The sequence below is a fragment of the Acanthopagrus latus genome, chromosome 21, assembly GCF_904848185.1.
Source record: "Acanthopagrus latus isolate v.2019 chromosome 21, fAcaLat1.1, whole genome shotgun sequence".
Classification (NCBI taxonomy): Eukaryota; Metazoa; Chordata; class Actinopteri; order Spariformes; family Sparidae; genus Acanthopagrus; species Acanthopagrus latus.
Genome location: NC_051059.1, coordinates 25,091,471 through 25,117,236, shown reverse-complemented (window position 1 = coordinate 25,117,236; position 25,766 = coordinate 25,091,471). Strand labels below are relative to the sequence as shown.

The 25,766-nt window shown below is 41.7% G+C and overlaps 1 protein-coding gene and 1 long non-coding RNA gene across 6 annotated transcripts in view; one reads left to right on the top strand and one right to left on the bottom strand.

Annotated features, from left to right (window-relative positions):
* LOC119011333 (nuclear receptor coactivator 2-like) overlaps positions 1-25,766 on the top strand; it is a 49,792-nt gene that overhangs the window by 3,089 nt on the left and 20,937 nt on the right. For 4 of the 5 annotated variants that reach the window (XM_037084366.1, XM_037084367.1, XM_037084362.1 and 1 more), the window contains exons 2-4: positions 7,852-7,917; positions 21,239-21,349; positions 22,189-22,361. In XM_037084366.1, the coding sequence (XP_036940261.1) occupies positions 21,258-21,349; positions 22,189-22,361 (265 nt within the window). In that variant the 5' untranslated portion in view covers positions 7,852-7,917; positions 21,239-21,257. Of the gene's footprint in view, positions 1-7,851; positions 7,918-9,633; positions 9,783-21,238; positions 21,350-22,188; positions 22,362-25,766 lie in introns of those variants that run through there. The other variant, XM_037084363.1, reaches the window with a different exon arrangement.
* Positions 22,299-25,766, bottom strand: part of LOC119011338 — a 9,273-nt gene continuing 5,805 nt past the window's right edge. The window contains exon 4 of the long non-coding RNA XR_005072169.1: positions 22,299-22,392. This is a non-coding gene — a long non-coding RNA (uncharacterized LOC119011338). The remainder of the gene's footprint in view (positions 22,393-25,766) is intronic.

Here is a 25,766-nt window from a genome sequence, read left to right as displayed (position 1 = left end):
GGGTAGGAGTACAATGGATCTCAAACCTTATTGTCTAACAGTCAGGGAGTGCTTTGCCAGCGCAGGTTCAGGAATTTGTCTTTATTTGCTGTGGTGCTGGTTTGTCTCTGTTTGCTGTTGTGCTGGTATGTTTCCGTCAGAGAACCTGTAAGTTTGCCTACGTGACTGGTGCCATCGGACTCCTCTGGTTTTGTTATCTTTGAGGGCTGGACTCATGATTTTTTGGCCCTTTTAAAGCTTATTTGCTCTTTCCCGCACCCCAAAGTGAACTTTGTAAAGGATTGCAACATGTGCGCCGGGTCGTCTGGTCCATTTTTGGGAGTTGATTTCTGTAGTCTGTGTTGCCTTTTTTTGTTTTGCCAGTTCAGTAACATGAAACAAACATTGTGTATGCTTGTTTTCTTTTTTCTATTATAGTAACGACTTCTCTCTATGATTTGATCAACTCCACTTTAATGTACCATGGTAGTGTTAAATGCCAGTGTGCTTCAACACCATTTCAGTACCAAAACTACCTTATAGAGCTGCAGCAAGAGTGCAGGAATGTATTTAAGACCAAGATCTTAACATGAGATTGGAAGCCTGCCCAGTGAGGGATTCTTAGTGGCTTGAATTTACTGAACCACGTGAGGGCTCAAATAATGCCCTGACCAATGACAACAGCAGGAGGAGGAAGAGGAGGAGGAGGAAGGGCAGAGGCTTGACTGTGCACTTCTCCACAGCAGGTTTTCCACCAGGTCTTATCCTCAGCAAGCAAATCCATGCTAAAGAAACACATGTGCACGTCTTTTTAAATCATCAAATTCTTGCTCTGCTGTTTTCTGTTCCTGTTTAAATAACCAGTGACTTCATGTGGGAATTGAATTGTAGTCATAGTAATCTCGGGAATCAGATAGACAGACACGAAGGTAGTGGCACAATGTCTGTGGTTTACACGAACAGTATTTTTTTCAATCGTAACTGTTAACATGGATGCTACATAAAGTGATCAGATAAGATGTGTGTTCATGTGGGTCTTTATTGACACGTGCAAAGTGGTTCTGTCTGATATGAAGCGTCTGATTGGCTGCAAACATAAAAGAAGGTGAAAAGTACGAAGATGTTTTACCAACTTCACACTGTCCCCCTCGATCAGATTGAAAATTAATTGCCATTGGTGTGTGCGTGCTTCTCTACTGTGTTTGTTTACGTCTGGCTCTTCTCACTGCCACCAGTTTATCACGCACACACTCAAACACACTCTGCCACCTGGCTTTCTGTCACGTAGCAGAGACAGTCGTCTTCCAGGTCTGATCCTCCTGGGACCAAGTGCTCTAATTAACCAGCACCACACAGACAACACACACATGCACAGCCATGTCGTGACTCCTCCGACAGCCTCCTGTAGCGCCTGGAGTCTATAATTACTATAATATTCACTCAGCAAAATTTAATTTGAGGATGTGCTTACAATATATATGTGAAGTGCAGTACAGATATTCTATGTGCAACACATTCATTTGGGTAATTTGAATAATTTCATAGTCTTAACACTCAACATTTTTTTGAAAACATCTGCCAAATATTCTAGTGGATTTGTGAAGTTTGTTATGATTTGCCGAGAGGCTTCGCTTCCTTTCAGATAAAGCTATTTGTTGATCTCTAGTCGTAATATAAAGCACACAAGAGGCACCAAACAAAGCGCAGAGGTTTTATCTCATCGTGCCGGAGTCTGTTGGTTCTTCAAAGCCAGTCAAGACGAGGAGAGGAGCGCTCTCACTTCAAAAGCAGCAGTCGCGCTGTAGTAGACAAGGTGATGCAGCTGAGATGTAGCTACACCTTGAAAGGTGTGTGCACTCACTTTAGATATATCAGAAACACTAAAAAAAAAGATGTGAAGGGAAAGTGAGAGTTTCATATAACAGAATATGATGCAGAGTGCAAAATATGCCAGCACATACAGGGTGATGGCAGGATCTACAGTATGTGTAGGTGTCGCTAAAAGCTGTTTCACCAAGTTTTTAGTTCTGGAAATGCTGAACAGAGCAGAGCTGACGGACCTCTGAGGTCTTGTAGGTTGATCCTGTTGATCCTGGTCAGTTCTTAAATAATAGATTGCACCTACAGTGACAGGATATATACACACACACACGTACCAGCTGGTGTGTGACACATTATATCAGTTTTCATAAGTAATGCCTTTTAGTTAACATATATTATATAAATCTGAAGACTTGGAATTAAGTAGCACCAGAAATAGTTGATTCGAGTTGATAATAAAACTTAAGTTTCCAGACTGAGAGACGTCTCCCTGGGCTCTGGGAAATTGTGGTGAACATTTTTCAAAAACTTTTGACATTTTATAGACTCGATACAACGATTAATCTTGAAAATAATCGTTAGTTGCAGCTGTAGTTCCCAGTCTGCACAACAGTGCGTAGGTGTTGCCTTGAAACAACAACATTGATCCTATTAGAAAAACACCTGTCCACAGCACTCTGTCAAATTGGCCTCAGAGCCTGCTGCTCTTCATGGACTAGTAATAGATCAACTCAAAGCGATGCTGCGGTTTAGACTAGTAGTGTAGTATTATAGAAAATCAGCTCCACTGCTCGAATCGGTGGCTTACCAAATTCACTCTGTTGCTTTCAATTGTGACTCTCTGCGATGTTGTGTTGTAGTTTTCCGTGCAGAAAGTTTGAACATCTGACGTGACATGACTAATTCTCTGAAAAGCAGCATTATATTAAGCTTCTTTTGCATGTCTTCTCATGACTTTAACCTGACATGACATACAGTCAGCTTTGCAGCAGTCAGCAGGTCCTTCCTATGTACAAGCTGTAATGAAAGCTGTGCAGGGTTGAAGCAGCAGACCTAGGAGCCAAGTCTGGCAGGTTGCATAACAAGTGCTAATTTGGTTAGCTGGACTTGACGGTGGCTGTAATTCTCCAGCACTGTGACAGCAGAGCTGAGTGAGAGAGAGAGAGAGTCCACCGGCCTTTAGCCAGATAATACAAGCTAATAGCATAACAAGCTTTTGCAAACAAACGTAGGCCATGGCCAGAGCTAATTGTGGTTTTCGTCACTGCATTTTGGCTGCAGGACGTTGTTTCTAAGAAGACAGCGAGGGAAGTGAGCAAATCAGAGAGGCATTGTTGTGGTTATTGCTGCCAAAATTCATGGTAATCCTTAATTTTGATAGTCCAAAAGTTATGCTCATACCATTTTCAGACAGTAGTCTGAATCACTGAAAACTCAGTATGCAAACTTTATTCAATCTATTAAGTTTCCATAAAGTTTACAATGTTTGCATCAGGATATCCTCAGAAGAAGTTAAACTTCAGTCTGCAGACAACTTCTCTTTTTTCACAGATCCAGTCAGAGCAGCTTTGAGACCGAAACAAGCGTGTTTGTTGTGTTTTGATTTCAGCATCACACATCTGGAGGGTGCATGCTGTGAGGTGTTCGCAGATAAAGTACAATTGTTAAAAGAAAAGCCAGGCTGATCATTGAATCACTCTTATTGTCATTTTTGAGGAGTCTTAAGGGTGTTAAGTCACAGAGGCTCTCAGATGAGTTAACACACACACACACACACACACACACACACACACACACACACACACACACACACACACCTTCCAAATCTTGTTTTTAATGCCTGGAGTTTGAGCGTGTCTTCCAGCAGAGCGTAGAGAAATTAATTCTTGTTATCATCCCGTCCATTTACATTGATCAATCCATTTTTTTCTGGTAGTGGTGATGTAGTGGTTTGTTTACACCCGATTGAAACAGATTTCTGTTTCCTCATTTCTGCTACGATTTCTTCTTAGTTTTCTTTAGTGGTTTCTAAATGTGGCACTGCTTCCTATTGCAAATGCTCCTTCGTTGTACGACTGATTGGTAAACACAAAAAAAGCGGCACACTGGGCAGACGTGTCCAAAAACCACCAATGCAGAAATCACACTCGGCGTGATGGCCTGTCTGGCACAAGAGGCTTACTTAGTTTAACTGATCGAACACTGCCATAAAAAATTAGATGACGGATGTGTTGTTTTTCAGACGAAGCGTGTATGCTGTTACACTCCTTGATTTTGGTCGGGATTATGACACAGTGGTCAGTGTCTGCTCTGTGGTCGTACAGTAAACCAGCTCTGCGCTTCAGTCTAGCTGCGGATCTCTTGTGTTACCATCGAGCTGCTTGGTAACACAAATTAATCACAGTCAGGAAGTAGGCCGTCTCTCTGTGTGTCTCTCATTGACTTTCTGTGGTTCTCTTACTCTTCTGTCCCTTTGTGTCTTACAAAGACTGTGCATTTATGTGTGTGTGTATGTGTGTGTCTGTATATGCAGTGTGACTATACAAGGTCTACCAAAGTTCCTCGTATGCACATAATTTACAGTGAAAGGTTTTTTATTTAGGTTTCAAAAAATGACTCATTACTAAGACCGTGTCTGTGTGAATTTGTATGTGTTTTTGCTCCCTTTGGTGCAAGTCCACTATATATATATATACTATATAAGGAAATGTTATCAGATTTGGAACAAACATCCACTACAAAGATGAACTGATTAGGTTTTCATAGTGAAAGGTAAAGTGTCACTGTGACCTCACAAAACACATTTGTGGTCATTACTCAATATGACAAAATTAGTAACACAGATGTCTAAAAGGATAAAATGACGAAGACATTTCTTAACCGAGAGGTCAGAGGTGAACTTCACTGTGACATTATGATTCTGCAAAATATGTTTTGTTGGTTAGTCAACACTGTAGCTCATGAACAGCAACTTGACGAGTGTGCAGAGGGATACAACCACGATGCAGTCGTTGTCGTAGAAAAGACCATTTGATGCCATGATGGAGGCATCAAGAGTGCAACTGGGAAAGTTGTTAGTTCTTGATCTAGGAACAGAAGAAGTCAGCTTTTGTTGGTAATCTTAAGCTTCAAACTTGAACTTTTGTTAAAGACAGAATTTGAAGTCAAGTCTACCGGATGGAAGTCTTGATTCGAGACCCAACCGTTCCCCCATGCAGTCTTGTCTCTTCCTTTGTTTTGCTACCCAGGAGCGACACCTCCAGAAATGTTGCTAGCAGGTACTTACAGTGCCGTTGTTTGACGGGCTGCTGACCAAGCTGCCGTATTTGATGAGTTTGGAGTGAGAACAGGCTGAGACAGCAGCTTGCCACGCACATCAACAACCCACATTAGCTTTCTAGCTAACATCTAATTTTCAACAAACAGTACACAACAAACATGTCTTGTCTTGTCCTGCTCCTCTACTTGCTGACAGTGCAGGAAACTGCACTGCTAGATAGCTAATTTAGCCAAGCAGCCATATAGAACTTCATATTGTTAAAAAAGTGGCTAGTTTAGATGCTGGTGTGGTCCTGAGCTGTCAGTATCGAAGCTAACAAGACAAGTTTGTTTACTTCTTCTCTCCTGCCTCTTTAATGGCTCATCCTGCTGTCAATCAAACGTGGACTCTGACATGATGACGCAAAGGGTAAAAGAGAAAAGTAGCTCCTCTGAAACAAAGAGCTGAAACAAAACCCCAATTAATTAAAAAAAGAGATCTCATTGACATTGTTTGTGACTGCAAGAGCGGATGGCTAATTGTTTTTCGGTTTGACTCGATCACACAATAAACTCCCCTGAGGGACAGTAATTAAGTTATTTGCATTTCCCTCCCCCACTTTTAGCTTTAACTGTCAAACACAAGAAGCCTGTTCTGAGCTGTCCTCATTGAAGGGGTTCTTTGATTGAGCACCACCCCCATTTCACCAAAGAATATCTGAGTCCCAATGAAGGAAGGAACGTCTTTATCTTGGGAATTATTGCAGAAAACGTTACGAGTCTTTGACCTTCGTCACAGCTTTCAAATGCACAAAGCGAGCTGAATCACGGCCTGTTTCTCTCATTGTGTGTGCAGGGAAAAAAAAAAAAAAAAAACATTTGTAGTTGCATCTGTGCCTGCTTGTGCAATTCACAAAGCAGTTGGGCATAGATCAGCTGTCCATCCCTCCCACACACACTCACACACACACACACACTCACTCTGACACATGTACACATATGCAGCTATCTCTCATTGGTGGCAGGTGCATGGTGAAGTGTTGTGTGGTTTGAGTCCGCTGTGTCCAACTGCCTGAGAGGACGGCTGTCTTACCCCTATACACACACACACACACACACACACACACACACACACACACACACACACACACACACACACACACACACACACACACACACACACACACACACACTCTCAGTAACAACACGCACAGCAGGGGGAAGAGCCAGCAGATGTTTCGGATTTGGCAGCTGAACAAAAAAAAAACTCACTTCTTCTTTTACTACTTTTCATTTGATGCTCTTGATTACAGTCATGCTTCCCATCCCATCACGCCGACGCACACTGTGCTAACGAGCACATTAAAGACTGCACCTTTTTAAGCTGTTCTGATTTGGCAGGTCACGCTCTTCTGCAACCTCACCACTGCACTGCACAAATAAATCAGATTAATAAACTTCGAGTTTGACATCTTGCATTTTGACATCAGTGTATCGTCATCAAACCAAGTACTGTGCAAATGTGTAGCAACTATGCTAACCTCATGAGGAGAACAACATCTACAGTGAGTGCCTAAAGATAAATATTCCAGTTTATTAGGCTGAATGAGAAGCTCACCCTTGATATTTTAAATGTCACTTATCAGACTTCAGGAAAAGACATTTATCTGAAGGTCTTGACTTCCAAAAAGTGTAACAAGCGTCACTTTAAGAACATGACAAACCAGAAATGGCAATAAGCAGGGTCAAAGTCATAGTAACCTTTCTTACAAGACATTTGTGTTACATGAAGAGGGAAGTGGTGGGAGAGAGGATGTGATTCACTGAGGAGAGCATGTGATGCTTGATAATTCCTGAAGAGATGGATTTTTGCTTGATTACATAAAACAAGGTGGGACAGCAGATTGACTGACTGACACCCAGTGAGCAGGTAGACGCTGACTGTCTTTGCTCGAGGGCACAGCAACACAGAAATGTGATCTGACTTTTCGGTGGAGACCCAGTTCGTCAGCAACATGGAAAAATAAAAGTTGAACGTACATACTTTTCCAGCTCAGGCATTCAAGACAAGTGGTTTTGTAAAATAGGATGTTTGCGAATGTGAACCCGAAGCCAGTGGGAACTCGATGAACCTGGACCAGCACCACACTGGCCCGGGTCAACCTCACAGTGTGTAAAAGGCCTCAAAACTCTCTGAATCGTCCTCCCAGGAAGGGTCAGTGTCTCGGAAAAAGCAGCAGGTTTTCTTGTTATTGTGGGAAAGAGTGAGACATCCAGCATTACCACTGGGTGATGTTTGAGGTGAAATTCTGCTGAATGAGTTTTTAACCTGTGGAAAACTCTTCAGCGTTACTTGACATACATTTGATCCCGGGTGTGGCCCAGAGTTGTATTTGATGACGGATCGACTCCTGCGGTGAGTCGATACTGGAAACTGAACATGATTCATCCGCTATACATTCAGCGTGAAAGGGAAAGTCCACCAATTTTTTTTTTTTTACTGACCAAAGTTAGTTTACTGTTCTTGGAAAGTGTTGCTCAGCCCGTGACAACAATCTGTGAGAATGTTCCTGAGACAATAACACCAGCGATGACACCAGGGTTATATCAGCTGGGGGGTCCGAGAGTAAACAGAAAGCCTCACATGCAAAGTAAGGACGTACAAACATCTTTACATTGACATTGTTGATGAAAGTCTGCTGCTGAATCGTATCACAGGAGGTCTAGGATGCAGCATTTGTGTATTATTTGTTTCACCATTCAATCATTATTCTTGTTTTGTGTGTCTTACAGAGAGGACTGAATGATGTCACAAGGTAACCCTTTGTGGAGGTCTACCCAAGATGTTTTGCATATAAGGTAAGTCAGCACATTTGATAATGATGATTATATAAATGTGCCAGTTTGAAATATTATATATTTTAATGGATCCTGATCACAAAGTGGGTTAGCAGCTCTGCAAAACCACACAAACAAATCTGGAATACTTCAGCTGTTTATGTAGTGAACAAGTTAATGATGTCAGTTGTCTGCCTGTCACAGCCTTGAGGTCATGACCCCGAGTTAATTTTATGGAAAAGGTCAAAGGTCATTTCTCGGTCAATGATGAAGATTTTTTTTAAAGGTGTAAAACTTAAATGGGTTTGACATATAAAACAGAATATAAAATCCAACATTCAGATGAACTTGGCAACCGAGATGTTAACATACGTAAAGTGTTTTACTGCTCAGCACCACAGGGCTCATCAACATGTGTGAATTTGAATTTTGCAGTGATCACTCTCTAAATAATTTCTATAAATAAGACGTGAGGTTATGAGCACTGTAGCACCCAGATGTGACCGGGGTCAGATCAAAGGTGCCAGTAACTGTAACGGGATCAAAAAGCAAACATGGACACTCTGGAATGACAACATGGAAAGTGAAAGAGAAGGAAGATGTGTGTGTGTGTGTGTGTGTGTGTGTGTGTGTGTGTGTGTGTGTTTGTGTGCGCGAGCGACCTGTGAAGCACAGCTGCTCCCACCAGCACTCACAGCTTTTGTCATTTTTGAAATTACCCTTCTCTCTCTCTCTCTCTCTCTCTCTCTCTCTCTCTCTCTCTCTCTCTCTCTCTCTCTCTCTCTCTCTCTCTCTCTCTCTCTCTCTCTCTCTCTCTCTCTCTCTCTCTCTCCTTCGCTGTCTCTCTCTCACTTTCACTTGTGTTTCTGTCTTCACACTTTGTTGTGAAGCTCGTGTTCAAAAAACGGGGATTGATGTGTTGAAACTGTACATTTCCTGATGCTGCAACTTAATACTTAGGTCCAATTTGACATTTTATTTTATACTGTGCTTACGGTCTCGCTAGGTTTAGGCACGATAAAACACTTGGTAACGGTGAGAGAATGGTCATGTTTTAGCTTAAAAATACCTGGTTTTGTTGACAGAAACAACCCCTACAACTTGAAGAAATATCCAGTGGTTTCATGTCTACAAATGTTTAAAAACCCAGTCTTGACTCTCACTCTTGCCTCCACCTTCCAGCCTGAAATTCAGCACGTATACAAGAAATGTAAACGTTATTTGACCCTATTTTACAGTTTTATTCTGGACACTGAGCCGGGAACTGGTAATAAATATATATATTTTTCAAAATGCTGAGCTTATTTTTCACAAGTTCGATTATAAGGGTCAATATCTGTGTTTAAAAAAATAATAATAATAAAAAGAAATGATACTTGAGTGCTGCACTGCCACAGAATGTAATGTGAGAGCAAAATGTAAGAACAACAGGTCATGTAAATCATTCAGTATCTAGAAAGGCTGTGTGTGAGAGAGAGGGAGGTTTTTTCAGCACATTGGCTAATAGGAGGGAGGAGTGTGTGTGTGTGTATGTGTGTGTGTTGTGGGAGGAGACAGGGAGGAGTGTGTGTCTATATGTGTGTCTGTGTGTGTGTGTGTGTGTGTGTACATGATGGGGGAGGGGACAGAGAGAGAGGGAGAGAGAGAGAGAGTGAGAGAGGATTTGTGGCATGTAGTTTGTCAGCTGTCATTAGGCACAGATGACACACACACAAACGGAGGTAATCGCACAGAGAAAACAGGGGAAATACAAAAAGAGTGTGTGTCAGTGTGGTGTGTGACTGTGTGTATGGTGTGGTAACCGGTGTGTCCGCCCGCCCGCCCACCCGGCATGGGATGGTCAGCCGGCTCTGGACTGGTTATGGACTGGTTTAGCCAAAGCAGAGGTAAGTGGCCATCGGTACTCTGAGTCTATTCTACAGATTTAAAGGCACAGTGCATTTTTATTTTTATTTTTTAAATTATTTTTGAGCTACATTTACTTTAATGATTGAGGTGTTTAAGCAAGTTTGAAGCAAACCTTTTATTAGTAAACATAATAACTTAGATTGAGCTGTTAGTCCATGTGTTGAAGTACCTGTCAGGTAAATTTGCACTCCTGTTTTGAATGAAAATAGTTGAGCTGTTGTTCTGATAACTTTTGGCTTTTAATTATAAATTGTAGTGAACTTGAAAGTCTCTGTTATCTCCTCTCTGGGTAAATATACTATCAGAATAACTTTTTTTTTGATTATATGAAGCTGTATGACACATCTTAAGTTGTTTAATGATAATTAGAATATCACGGTTTAGTAGGAAATAGACAAAATGAGCAGGAGTTTGATGCTCACAGTGTCGTAGTCAGGCTTGGACTTTGAGCTGTCATGTATTATTGTGGGTTTTGACACTGTGTGCGTGCGTGTGTGTTGGTGTATGTGTTGTGGGGGGAGTGGTTATGAATGACTGGTCTCACTCTGACACACACACACACACACACACACACACCGACAGAGTGCACAGTCAGCAGGCCTGTAGCTGCTCTGTCACCTGAGGTGTAACTGGCCCACTGTTTACACAGTTTGCTCCGCTTCAATAACAACTGTTGTGAACAGTCATTCAGAAAGCAGCAGGTTCACTTCATGCACGGCGGCTAATTCAGAGGGGGTGGTGGGGGGGGTGGTGGAGGAATCGTCAGAAATCGTCAGCAACATCCTCGCAGCTTTTCCGAAGCGAGTTGGTGAACCAAAGTTTCATGGTGACGGTGCACAAGTTAGAAAAAATACGAGGTGTGACGGTTTTCTTACACAGGACGTTTCCAGAAGTTAATACTAATGAGCCTTTTGTCATAAGAGAGGTTGACTGAATGACAACAAGTGTAACAACAAACCAATATTTTATATTTTCCTCTTGATGACGAGTGGCCGGTGTAGTTGACCGAATGATGACCGGATCTGCTCTGTTCTTGGAGGTACTGAGCAACATTGTTTGAGGTATTTTCTCCGTATGAAAGCTTTCATATGTACACTGCACAAACGGGAGAGTTGTATGAAGCCACTCAGCTGTGACTGTATGTTAATTTTCACACTCGCACTTTCTTCAACAGCAGATAAGTCAATCAGTGGGTGGACTGTGGAGTTTGACCTCCAGGCCAGTAGAACAATGTAAAACTCCAGCAGCAGTACGCCTAAATGTTTTTGCTTTCGTTTTGGGTTGCATGTATATTAAAGATGCGCCACTCGTCCTGTCAGTTAACTAACCAGGGTTCGTACAGGTGTAGGAAATCCATGAAAACCCTATAAAATTATAATAAAGTCCTCAAAACTGCTTAGATGAATCTACTTGTATAGAGAGGTGACACATTTCTAAACAGTAAACATTGTCTGTGGTTGGCGAAACATAATTTTGATGTTTACAGCAAAAGAACATCTGGTTTAATCTGACATAATGAATAACGTAATAGTGGAAATTATTATTTTGATATAAATGTATATAGATATGTTATCTACCACGGGTGTAGCTTGCTGGAAGAGCTTGAAAATGCACCTTGAAAGTGCTTGAATTTGACAGTGAAAAAAGATGTCAGACCTCTGATTCATCTCCAGCCAGTTAAACTGTCAAATCAGATGAAGCTGCATTGTATCCAATCTGTTAGTGCCTTTATGGATTTGATATCATTTATTATCACATGTGAGATTTGATTTAGCTGTATTGGCCCGCACAGTGTAGCGCAGCGCAGTGTTATCATGGCTTCTGGTCCTCAGAGGGAATTTAAATGTGAACGTTGATTCAGTTTTGCTGATTCCATCTGTTAAATGTCACAGAGAATCATCTGCTGTCACATTTTACCAAATCTATCATGGGTGTATCAACCCATCCTGTGTCCTGACCTGATTAATAGCTCACCGTACTGTCACACCCCCATTATGAATAAGGTTCAAACCCTTCGTTCTAGTTTCTTGGGAATTTCTCTCCTTCGTTTGTATTGATTGTCTGAGAAATGAAGCTTGATGTGGCCAAATGTCGAATGTTGCATGTGGCACAGCACTTCAGCTGCCACACAGGGCATGATGAGAGAGCAAGTGTCACTGACAGTAAACAAAGCCTCTCGCTCTCTGTCTGTACAGGCTTCACTCTGACAGCCTGACCGCCTCATGCATGCATATTGGAAAACTTTGCACGTTCAAGGGTCCAGAGTTCGACCTCTGCACCAAATTTGGACACAAATGTTTTTCTCTGCTGTGGTCAGCTTTCAGCTCCGTCAGATTCACACGGTGTTTTTAAGTAGCACACTTATAATTAGCTGCTTCGGTTATCATATTTTCTATCAATAAGTTAACCGATAATTTGATGACAAGATTTGTGACAACATTTGATTTGTTAAAACTCGTACACATGCGTGGCTCTGCTCAAATGCAGCAGTTTGAATGCATGAGTGCAACAAAAGCGTGCTGCACTTCTTCTTCTTCTTCTTCTTCTTCTTGTTCTTCTTCTTTATCTTTTTCTTCCGCTGCCTCCAAATGTCTGGACCTCACAGCTCTTGCAGACTTGCCGACTTTGCTGGCACCTTCCTGAGAAGGCTGTCCAAACCCACAATTAATTTAATTCAAGGGCTCTAAAGCGGACTTTCTGCAGACTTCCAGAGAGTCCTTTGGGACTTGACTGATTCAATTTCCCACAATTTATTGCAATACGGGTGTGACTTTGTAGTTTTTCCCATTACTGACTAAAAAAAATACCAAAATAAAAACGTATTATTAAAATGTTACTTGAGTCATTTAGGCCAATTCTAACATTCATGGTATGTATGACTAAAGTCGGAGAGGGCTCTGTCCACAAGTCTGCAGGATGGGCGTTTGCATCCAGTCTTCTTCATCCTCTTCTTTCGTCTGTGTGTGTGTGTGTGTGTGTGTGTGTGTGTGTGTGATGGATAGAATGACTGTCGCATGTGCAAATTGGTACACATAGGATATTGCATTTGGTGTGTGTTTTTTCAAATGTTGGATATTGGCAGCGTGTATCTCTTTGTGTAAGTGTGTGTGTGTGTGTGTTTGTTCACAATTGAGTTAGCAACTGGGCAAGCATGTTCAATGTTATTGATTCTGCTCTATAATCGATCGGGCTCTCACATTACATGAAGCTGCACATGCAGAGTAATGAGCAGCTGCTGGCTGAGCAGCCTGTAAACAAGCTGTCCAGAAACAGTTTATCTGAAGTCTCTTTTGATTCTGATGCTTGTTGCACGTGTTTCTGCACAGAAACACAGCCTTAAATCAAATAACTGAGATTCTATGGTATTACAATTTAAAAGAAAAAATAGAATTGTAGGACTGGAACAACGCTCAGGTAACTCTGGATTATTACGACACATCACTTTTACTTGTGTTATTATTCAAATACCAATTAGTCTATATTTGTTGAGACAGGAAAGGGTGTGGTGGAGAAGCTGGTTAGCCAGTATAAAGGGCATCAGTTGAAGTGGGTTAATGTGTACAGCTTGAATTTTTATAGCCACTCGTTTCACAGCATACAGAAAGACGTTTGCTTTCCATTTCAGCACGCCGGTGTCAGGAGTCCACGGAAACTTTGACGACAATTCAACAAAAAAAAAAAAACCCACACCAGGCTGCCAGGTGGCTTTCAGACGTAAATTGGTTGACCACCTGTCAAAACCCCCATTTAAAAACATGAAAGTGGAATTTGAAATGTCGCCGGCTTTTAGGGAGTTACCAGTGAATCATTACTCTCAAAATTATGTGGTTTCAGCTATCAATATAGAAACATTCCTTAAATATTTGATAATTTGATAATAAATATGGTGAAATATGTCCTAGAAAATAGCAATCAAACAGTGTTCACTATATTTGTTGAGTTTTTGTGACTAACAGGCCAGTCCCTGAACTATTGGTTTGTACAGTTCTGATAACAGACAGCTGGTAAAGAAGAAAGATGCTGCTGGATGCAGTGATTTGGTCTTCAGACTGGACGTTCATTGGTTGTTGGATGGTCGAGTGACGTAATCAGGGACCTAAATTGTTACCCCATATCCAGAGTATTAATGTCAGCCACATTAATTCCAATTAAGCTCCAAATAAGGGCTTGATATAAGCAGGCAACGAAATAGCTAATCTTTAATGATCTATTTTTGGTTGTAACAGTTTTTTTTTTTTCAGGCTTTGTGCAGCATATCAGTTTAGCCCTTATCTCACTTTCAGAGGGCTGAACACACACACATACATCCAATTGCAACACTGGAGTTGGGAAGTAAAATAAGAATAGATGAGGTACGTTCAGGCCACAGCATGGAGGTTTTATCACCTTGAGGTCAAAGGTTACAGAATCTGCAGCCACAAATGGGAAAACAGTTTAAAGGCCATAAAATCATCGGACGCATTTATTATTCCGTTGTTTGGTTGAATATGAAAGGCAGTATAATCTTGGTGTCTTAAAAGTTGACATCTTGGACGCTCAAGACTCTTGAGAAGAAGTTTGATAAGAGAGAGTTTAAGGTTTCGACCCCAAATTTCAAACCCAGTCTCAAAGTAAGAAAACAGTCAAAAAGCAAGATGTGTTTGCAACAGTCTTTAAAGATATCATGTTCGTTTAAAGAACCGCCAGTCTGTATACAGAAATGTACTTATTTGAAATGTGGTTACTGTTTACAATGGACTTTCATTTGCCTGTGTGTTTTATTTGGAACTCACCTGTCTATCAGCATGACTAATGAGTTCTTTGATTAGCTGTAATTGCAAACTTAATGGAGATGCAGTCTTGAGCGTCTCAAGAGGAAGAGTAATCAGTTTCAATAATGTGTTCAGCCCAAACACCAAGTCGGAGAATCGTTCCTTGTTGGCAGAAGTTTGTGGAGGAGTGCCTTGTACTTTGTAGTCTAACTTGTTATTCATATTTGAGCTCATTTTACTGTTGGTTTAGTCAGAAGTTTTATCTGAAGTCTAATATGGTTTGCTCTAATGAGCCTCAGGGTATCAACAGAAGCACCTGTACAAGTTTCTCTCCACTGTTGTACTTTTTAAATACATGTTTTGTGACAGTAGTCCTTGTGAAATGGAAATCTAAGAAGTGCTGTCTTTTCAAAATCAAGTTACCGTGATGTATAGATGTTACTGTCTCTGATCCGGCCCAGAGATACGAAGCTAGAGCTAGATCAACAAAATGCTTGTTGTCCCCAGCAACAGGCGGTAAACCACAGACCATAAAGCCACGGGCTCAGCGCAGCATCACCGCGGCACTAAACAGCAGAGATGCACATAAAGAGATTGGACGTATTGACGTGGACACGCCGACGCACAGCGAAGCACTCGCACACAAACAAGCACACCCACCCGTGCATATGATGCAGGCCCTTCAGTGTGGGAGAAGCCTCTGTGCTTAATCCAGCCTCAGCAGGGTATTAAATCTACTTTATGTGCGTGTGTGATGGGAGGGTTTGCTGGCTTAGACTGAGGCTTAGACATCAACGTGGGGAGCGTACCACCTCTCATTCACCGCCGTCAAACAAGTCATGTTTACACCCCCCCCAGTGCTAAACATGATCCTCCTTTTTATTATCTTGTTCCACTGTCTTCTATCAGAGGACTTTTTCTTCACGAAAACAGAAAACGCTCTGGGTATATTTCAACTTGTGAACGCTTGAAAAGAAGCTGTGTCTGCTTATAAACCCTCCCCAAAGATTGTTTACTTATATATATTATTGGAAACGGTTCAATCAGATTGTTTTATACCTTTTCTCATCCTTAGGCCTAATACGAGACCGTTGCAGCAGACCAGCGACAAATGTACTGGAGCTTTGTTGTTTTCTTTCACTTTGGTTCGGTTATGCAAGAAAATGTGCTGGTTTGGTTTAGGGAAACATTGAGGTTTGGATAAAAATAATAACATTATTTACCTACGTAATTTCTGCTGCCATCTTAAAAAACAAAAGACTTTTTTTCCGTAATATTGTGTGTTGCGATTTTAAAAAAAGTTTATTTATTTTCACTCCCGTTTATGAACCTGACTGCAGCAGTGATCTGTGGAGGTGATCTGCATTGTCGAGTGTTTTATCTTCTGTCATGCTGGGAGCTGACTGGAGCTGGGGAGGAGGGAAATGTACTTTACTTCACGAGCTCAACATTACAGAGAGGAGAGGAGCAAAAGAAGAGAGAGAACCAGGATCTCCGGTGAGAGCTGAGTTTACAGAGAACTGACCTAAATTCAAACACAGACACACACACATTAACGCCCGCGGTGTGTGTGGTGTTGCTCACTAGCTTACGGCTAACGTACAGTAATCTGGTTGTTCGGGGCGAATAAACACAAATGATCCTGCGGTCAAACTAGCTCGACTGGTGGTGAACACACTCATTAAGCAACCACCGTTGCTTCCTTTACTGCAGTGATAATTACTAAAGTCAATAAAGTTTGCTACCTACCAATAAAATGTAAATATGGTTTCCTAATTAGCTGCTTTTACAGTCAACATATGTGGTTGATTTCCGAGGAAGACTGAGGAGGTAAATGGGTAATAAGAAAATAAATAGACACAAACGATTGAGATAACGGATGAAATAATGAAGCTAGGTTTACGTTGTGAGCCGTGCATTGTTTTCAGGCGGTGAAAGGTTGATCCTTGGACAGGTGCAGCACTGCTGGATGTAATTCTCCTGACAACATCAGTGATGATTTCAAAGGTGCACCGACCTGAAGGGGTTAAAAATTCAGGACCGCTTGTTTCTGGCTGGATTGTCTCAACATGCAGTGAAAACAGTAACTGATGGGGATAATAACTCTGACATTATACATTTAATACCTCTAAAAGTAAAGGTGAAAAAACTGTTATTACAGTAAACAGTAAGTTTTTCCACCAACCCTGTAAAAAACACATTAGGTTTAACTCTGTGCTGTCAGTCATTGCATAAGACTGCGTGGTCAGTTGTTTTTTTTTTTTGTTACATGCTCAAAACCTCAATTATTCTGCAGGCTAATGCCTGACGATGACTCATTACTTTAATAGCAGCCCATAGTGTGCTTTACTTCCATGACAACTATCATTTTGTCAGGGTAGGCCTCTCATGCAAATGGTGATTGTCACATCCTGCCAACCATTTATTCAGCTTCACAGCCAGTCAGCATTGTACAGAACTGTTATCTGGACCGTATTGAAAATCCTTCCTGCGCTTTTGTGTGCCATTTCATTATTATTTTTTAAAAAATTTTAGCAGGCAATCATATTTATGATTAAACAGGTTGCACCGCCGTGTGTCCATCTCTCTTTCTCCCCACCTGACCTCCATCTGGCTGTAACCTGACACCTCCCTTCCTCCCTGTCACCTGTAACATGCCAGGAAGTGTGTTTCAAGGGATGTTCCTTGAAAGGTGAACAGACCAGAAAGACCGTTTGTATTTAAATAAATGATAACACACCTGAACCAATATAGGAAAACCAGTCCCCCTTATACCGACTGCAGGTTTACAGTAAGCACAATATCATTCTGTTTCAGCGTTTATTATTTGGTGTTACGGTAGCAATGTTTCATTTCAGTATTTAAAGTTTGTACAGCTTAGCATGACTGAAAACAAATTAGCGGATAGTTTTGTATGATAGATTGTATATTTGTGGTTGTGTTTCTAATAATTAACAACCAGTTTAGACGCGTTTCCCCTCCTTTTTTAAAACGATTGATCAGTTAAACAGAACACAAACACACCTGTGAAAGCCTCGAGTTTTTTTCAGAAACTCAAAACAAAGGAACTGCGGAGCGATGGTTTCTATTGGAGACAGAGTCCCCTTAAGCAGCCTGTGATCGATCTCCAGCTTTAATTCCTTAATGGCCGCTCTGACCCTCTGGCCTCGTCTCCTCTCTCCGGCTCAAATTGTTTTTAAATGGCTTCACTTTGTGAAGCTCTCGGCTCCTCTGATTGCATTAGTATCGGGCTGAACGGGGGCAAAGGCTTTTGTCGCAGGCTACATTAGTGTTAATTCATTGTGTGCTTGTTTGTGTGTGTGTGTGTGTGTGTGTGTGTGTGTGTGTTTGTTTGTGAGTTCACAAAACCATATGCCTCCCTCTGTCTGGTATGCGTTTGTGAAAAGTGGGCACATGTGGATCTTCAGACAGTCATTGAAATGTTTAAATTAGTTCAGCAGCTTTAAGTGTGTGTGTTTTTGTGTGTGTGTGTGTGTGTGTGAGAGTGTGTGTACACCTTCAGTCAGACTTTCATCAACTTCTGAGGTCACCCAGTCGTGCTCGTGACGATGATGATGTTAGAGTCAACACAATGACCACGTCACCTTTTTCATGTAACCAGTAACAACCTGCTGTCAGTCATGACAACACAGAGTTTTTAAATGTCTGACTCTGTGCTCGGGGTGATTTTTATTTATTTTTTCCTACTTAAAGTTCTGACAATAAGCTCATTTTCAAGTCCTGCCCACTGTGTCTTGTTTTTGCAACCACGCTTATGTTGTGTTTGCGACATCACAACCTTACAGAAGTCTTGGCTGAATGTGGTCCGTGTACATTCCTTTGTGGACTGATCATATTGATACTTTCACGGTGTTGGCACCTTGATCTGCTTGATAATAAAAAAAATAGACATGCATATTTCTTTCTTTACGATATCGAAAGGATTAATACAATCACACTGATGCCTGTTCCAGTGTGCAGCTCCTCTCCTGGTGTAATTAGGCCATATTCTCCTCCTCCTCCTCCTCCTCAGGCCATATTATTTAGAGCAACAGATGCCCCTCTACCCATTTTCCTCCTCCTTTCACCCCCATCCACACCCATTTGTCTCACTTCACATATGCACCGATAGATACTGTTCACCCGTTTCATCCTTTGCCTCCCCTTCGTTCCGCTGTGCTTTCCTCTTCCACGTTTCTCTTCGTCTCTCCATCATCTTTCTCTTCACTTCTCTCTCATCTCCTTTGTTTTCACCCTCCCTATCCCTCCCTCTTGTTTTCTCTCTCTCTCCCTTATCCCTCTTTCCTGCCTTCATCTGCTGTGTATCAGCCCCACAGACCGGCTGTTATGTAACAGTCAGGTGATGTGTTGGCCTGTTGAAGGGCCTTAAAGGCCCACCGTCCTGACGAGCACTGCTTCTCCCTGCGTTAAAGGCTGCTCTGTGTATATGATCGTACACATACTGTAAGTGACAATATGTCACATTCAGCAGCACAAGATGCCGTTTTGCATCTTAATAGAAAATAATAATTCCAATCATTTTACTTTTTCTTTTAAAATCTTCTCATCGTCTTTATGTTCATCAGCTTGTTTGAAGAAATCATGTTTAAGCCTCATCAGAAGACAAGATTGTCCCTATAAACTTATTTTTTAAGCTGTATTTGGGCTTCACAATTAATCAACATGTGTGCAATATCCAGATTGCAGAAGCTGCAACAGTCCCCATTTCATACTCACTCAAAGACACCAGCCGCCTTATTTTTAAATCGCCTGATTTTTTTTTTTTTAAATCAAGATCACACAGAAACAAAATTCCTGGATCCATCCCTTTTGTCCAGATCCATACAAAAAGTTAATTGGTTCTGTTCTGGGCAGAGATCCATCCTCCATCCATCTAAATTTCGTGGAAATCCGCTCAGTAGTTTTTGTATAAACCCGCCGACAAACCAACCAACAAACAAACGGACGCGGGCGATAACAAAACTTTCCAGAGCGGAGGTAATGAACTGTAGTTCTGCAGAGATGTCTTGGACTACAAATTGTGATTTTAATATTTTTTGCAGTCTAAAGAATGAACTGTGATGTGAAAAGAATCATTGCTAATTGTGAGTAATATCAAATTATCTGTAATAATCATCACGATATGTATTACGCAGCCCTAAACCGTATGTTTAAAAACTTACCATAACTGACTGTTACAGATATTGATCTGACCGACAGCAGCATTATTGACTTAATTAGAGTGCAAATAACTGCAAGTGTCGATTTCAAGCTTGTCGGACTACTGACATTGGATCTGCTGCTGTTTTTAGTGGAAGCACTTAATGCTGTTTTTTGTGTTTCTTGCGTCTCTCTGGTGCAGAAATGATCTCATCTCCAGTCCAAAAACTGCCATAAAAGAAGACAGAGAGAGCAAAAATCACATCTTAAATTAACAATTAGCATCAGAAAAGTGATAATAGAAATTCACCAGATAGTGTCAGAGCTTGCTGTGAACACCAACACCCAGGAGTTCACATGACAGTGCTCTCTCTGTCTGCAGGAATGATGCAGACATGCTGAAAGTGGGCTGTTAAATCCCACAAAGACAAACGCAGTGTTGGGCCAACAAGATGAGTTTTGTCATCAGTGTCTTGTTAGAAGGTCTCGCAGCGTGAGGCGACCATATGGTGCAACTTTCCCTGCCAAAGGAGTGTTTCATCTTCTTTCCACCTACCCTATACTTTACTCCTCTTCAGCCTCACACAGCACTCACAGGATCGAGTAAACACTATCGCGACAATTTGAACTTATTTGCTCAAAATGATGGTGTATATCAGTGTGAATGCCTGCATGAATTAGCTGTTTCTAACCGAAGTAATTATTGACACCTACTGCGTTCCCACTGGGCCTCCCACATATTGCCTGCAGGCACATAACACAGATACATTGTCTACATGAGTCACGAGCACGCCCCCTGTTTGATTAAGCACCATCACACAGGTCGTGTACATCTGAAGCACATTAACTCTTATCTGCTTATAACCGCGGTTAATAATGCTGTCAAAACTCAGTGAGTTGAGATAAGGACACTTTCCCAACGTCAAAGTTGAGGTTTTTAATTTCCACGGTGCAGCCTGGAGCCAGAGTGTCCAGTTTAAAAGCATCATCATGGGCTTTTTTATTTTTTATTTTTTGCATTTCAATAAAGAGGCCGATCAGGTGCATCATGCGTTTAACAGCAAGCCATCAGGACTGGAGCTGCTATGATCAGTTTATTATTTAATTTTGATCTCTGAGGAATTGTGTTTGTAGATAACATTATCAGGCAATCGTGAAAACAAGCTGCAGAATAATTGATAGTGGAAAAAAAAAACAGGAATCATGATTAGGATGTGTTTGAAATAATGAAATGTAAATTTCTATAGAATATCACTTCTTTGGTTCAGGCCTCGTGCTGTGACAGTAGCTAAATATTATGATACGCAGCTCCTGGAAGTGATTTGCATCTAACATGTAGAAACAATTCCAGGAACAGTTCTTCCTGTTGCTTTGTAATCATTTAAATGTTGCTGTTTCACTATTGCTATGTAGGACAAATACTGATGGCATGAATCGTAATATCCTCGCATCTATTTTAATATGTTCTGGCCAACCGTCTGACTGATTAACGTGTTGTCTTTTTCATTCTGTCCTCTCTCAAGGTGCTGATATTTGCTGAAGATGAATAGTGGGGGGGGAAACACCCCAGAGCCCCCCAGAGGGGGGGAGTCTGTGAAGAGGAAGGAGTGTCAGTCGGACATCCTGGGCCCCAGGTAAACACCTTCAGACTGAGTCCACAGTCTCAGTACATGTTAATAATATAAACACGTCTCTTCTCAATAACCACACGTAGTTCTTATTCATCTAGTAATTTATAATACACTTTAGGATGCTTCATAACCTCTCTAGTGCAATATTAACAGAAAAATTAATGTGCTTTTATTCTAAAGAAATAATCATTAATTGGTTGTAAACGATTCATGTTGTTGTGAACAAGCAAAACAAATTCAGCACTTTTTATTCAGGGGGCGAGAGACAAAGCGAGGCTGGGCGCGGTGAGGTGAGGTGATGTGAGGCGAGGGAACGGTTAGCGAGATGAGACGAGGCTCTCGCAGGTCGATGAAGAAAAATGCTGCCGCAGCACTTTTACAGACGACAGTTTATATGAAGGCTAACAAGTCATTGTGCTTCGGCGTCCGAGAGGATGTGTGAAGGTTGTAGCGACGATGTACTGAGTTGTGCTGCGCGGAGGTTAGAACGAGGACACGTGGATGTCGTAGCTCAGGTTGTTTGGAAGCCGACTGGCTGTCGGCGCTGCACAAAGACAAACTAATCACTACACAAAGTCATAAAAGAAGAGAAGCCCATTAAACATAATGAAGCCTCTCATATGATATATGAGCGCAGCAGTGGTGGTGTCCCCAGTTGTAGTAATAATGCGATACAATTCGCTAATGCTAGCAGATCCGGCTCAGGTGAACGTTCAGCTGGTTTTCTTTATTTAACCTTTGAGAGATTTCACACCGTAGACGGTATTTCAGCACTTGCTTTCCTCACTTCACCAATTTTTATGTGTAAATGTTGTTGTTGTTTCCCCCTGTGTATCCTGCAGCCCTAAGAGGAGCACTGAGAGGAGGAACCGGGAGCAGGAGAACAAGTACATCGAGGAGCTGGCCGAGCTGATCTTCGCCAACATCAACGACATGGACGACCTCAACGTCAAGCCGGACAAATGCGCCATCCTCAAAGAGACGGTGAAGCAGATCAGGCAGATCAAGGATCAGGGTGAGGGTCCCCTCTGTGAAGTTTACTCGCCCTGAAGGCACAGAGAATAATATAAAGGCTGTTTTTAAAGAAGCAGCAGGCCAGGAATCTATTTTAACAGAGCGCAGCCGAGATGAGAGAAGTTATTTTTCTGATGAATGTGGCTGTTGGAGGTGAAGAGTCACAGGTAATGCTTCTGAACACAGCCTCATTTTTACTCTGCAAACCGCATTTTGAACCAAATCTGCCACGTCAACAAACCGAGACACAGTTAACACAGACTCTGTAATAATAATGTGTGTGATGGTGACTGAGGCAGAGCTGTTATGTAACTCTGACCAACATGATGTAAGTCAGGCAGAGCTGCCCTGCGCTCGGTCTCCCAACCTCCCTAACCCCTCCATTCATCTCTGTTCTCCTCTTTCCTTCATCCTCCCTTCTTTTCACCTTCCCTTTCACCTTCTTTATCTGCTCTTCACTCGCCCCTTTACTTTTCACCAACTGTCCTTCTCATTTAATGTCCTTTAATTTCCTACACTTTTCTTTATTCCTCTCTGTTTGTATCTCTTTCCTGTTCTTCTCTTCCTTTTCTGTTCTGTCCATCGTTTGTCCTTTCCTTTTCCTCTGCAGTCCCTTTCTCTTTCTTTTGTCTTTCCTTTCCTTTCCTTTCCTCCCCTTTCCTTTCCAGAGTCCATCAATCCTCTACCACCCTTTTCATTTCCTTTTCCTTTTCATTTTCTATCTTTTCTTTTCCTTTCCTTTCCTTTCCTTTCCAGCTTCCGTCCATCTTCCACCACCCATTTGATTTCCTTTTCATTTTCTATATTTTACTTTCCTTTCCATTTTTATTCCTTTACTTTTCTTTCCTTTGTGTCTTTCATCTTTCCTCAACCATCTTTGTGGTTTCCTTTCCTCCCTTTTTTTAAATCCTTCCTTTCCTTCCGTCCTCCATCCGTTCTCTACCACCTCACTTATTTATTTTCTATTTTCTATCCTTTCTATTCCTCTTCTCTTTTTCCTTGATCTTCACCCTCACCGTATATCCTCTCGTCTCCTTCCACCCCCTCCTCTTCCTCTCCTCCCTTCCCTCTCTCCATCAGTCATTTTCTCATCCTCCCTCTCCTCTGTTCTGTCCCTGCGGTCAGCCAGTCGGCGTCCACTTGTTTTAGCACTGTTTGTGTCTGAAAACAACAGCTGAATAAGCACAAGCACACACACACACACACACACACACACACACACACACACACACACACACACACACACACACACACACACACACACACACACACACACACACACACAGCTGTCTGCTCGACTTCAGCTGGTTGACTTGGTATAAAACCAGCGATGTGGATTTGATACGCAGTGAAGTGATATGGAGGAAAAGTTTTGGAGTCAGTAGACAAACCTGGACCAGCAGAAGCTTGCGGATCACTACAGCTTAGCTTTCAGTGCAGTCACCTGGTGAACACACACACACACACACACACACACACACACACACACTAAAGCAAACAGTGTGGTGCCTTCTTCTTCTTGTGTGTGAGTTAGTGTGTGTGTGTCAAACGACTTAGCAGGGTGTGTGTTTGTCCCACAAGTCCCATTTAATTGCAGGGTCGTATTATAGATGGAAGACGAGTGTGTACGTGTGCTTCCATTTCCGTCAACTCAGCAGTTGTTTGTTGGAAAAACAGCAGTACCTAATAATAAATGGCGTGTATATACTGCATATATAATGTGTGTGTGTGTGTGCTGAAAAGCTTACTTGAGAATGCGGCCATATGTAAGGTGGGTGTGTGTGTATTATATATAACATATGCCAAAGTGTTACACAGGAAAACTGAATAAGAATATTACACAATAAAGCAAAACAAACTCCTGAAGGTCATACGACTCAAACAAAGGATGGATGTTTGGATTTAGTTTGACTAAACTAGTTAACATGGTGATGGTTTTAGTTCGTTTTTGTTTTTTTTAATCCACCTGACTTGTTTTGTAGTTACTGCAGCGTTTTGGAGCTGTCACAGAAATAAAATAATATTATTTGCGTGGCCAAAACTCACCACGTTCATGATCCAGCATGATGTCGGCTGTGTAACTGAATTCTGATGGCATCAACCTGATATCAGTCATTGGAAGTTTACTGCTACTGATTTGTTGAAGATTTGTTAAGGATGCTTGAAGCTGTAAATCTAAAAAATACGTGGGAAAATTTTGAATTTACTGGTTTGGTATTGGCGTTTGGTCGTGAGTTGGAATCTCTTGACAGAGTTATTGAGAGCTAACGAGCTGTGCATTCATCAATACTGCAAGCTGGAGGATACACTAAGCTGTTAATGAGCCGCTCATATGCACCGGAGATGTCAGATAAACACAGCATGGGTATATCATCACATTAAGATGATGCTTAGCACAGAATAAGCAGGACCAGCAGCACCTTGTCTCTGGGTCACACAGCAGGGGGTTCATCTTAGCTGCCCGTCTGTCAGTTAAGATGAATGAACACATTTAAACAACAAAGTTATACATTTACTAACAGCTCAGAGCAGCAGTAGATTAGTGACTCCCTTGTTCTGCAAGGTGAAATTACTGTTTTTATCAAAACAGTCTGGTGGATTTGAAGAGATCACAGATGGATATAACAGCCTCAGTGCAGGGGGCAATTAAGGTTACTCACCTTTATCACATTGTCTTTATAAGACATGTCGTGTCTTATGAAATTCGGGTTGATGGCATGAAACGTAAACGATCAGTATGTCTGCTGTCGTCATGAGTTGTGACGTGACAGACGGAAAAATCCACCTCGATGCCTCCAAAACATTGTGTCTCTTTCAGTGTGTAAAGGGCTTCAGACTGTCGACCCAGAGCACAAAGACTTGATTTCATCTGATTGTGTTTTTGCTGTTAGTGTCATTTTTGTGTCCTTGCTCTCCTTCACCTGATGACTGATCACTCTACTGAGGCACGTTTACACGAAGCGTCACACAAAATCACTCAATAGCCTGTTAGAGAGAACATTAGGGAATGTATGCTTAAAAACTGATCACGTGTATTAGGTTCATTGATTTAAACATTTTTTAAAAAAAAGGTGTACTGTGACTTTAATACCCTCCAGCCTACATGACTGCCACTCCGGGCTCTACAGTGACAGGGTTTAAGGGCTGATGACTCTGTACAGCTCTGGTCCCACATCAGGAATGTCAGCTATGTGGCCTAATGGGGCCATGGGAGGCTTAACAGTCCAGTGGTACAGCCAGTGAGGAGAGTGGCGACTGGCCTCTAGTATGACTAAATGTGTGTAATGTACCGCACATTAGCCCGGTGATACCTGCCCTCCGTGACATTCCAGGGACTCAAACCTGCAGACTTGATAGTGCTTCATCACACTGGTGTGGGAGCTGGTTTAAAAGAGTAGCAGAGAGT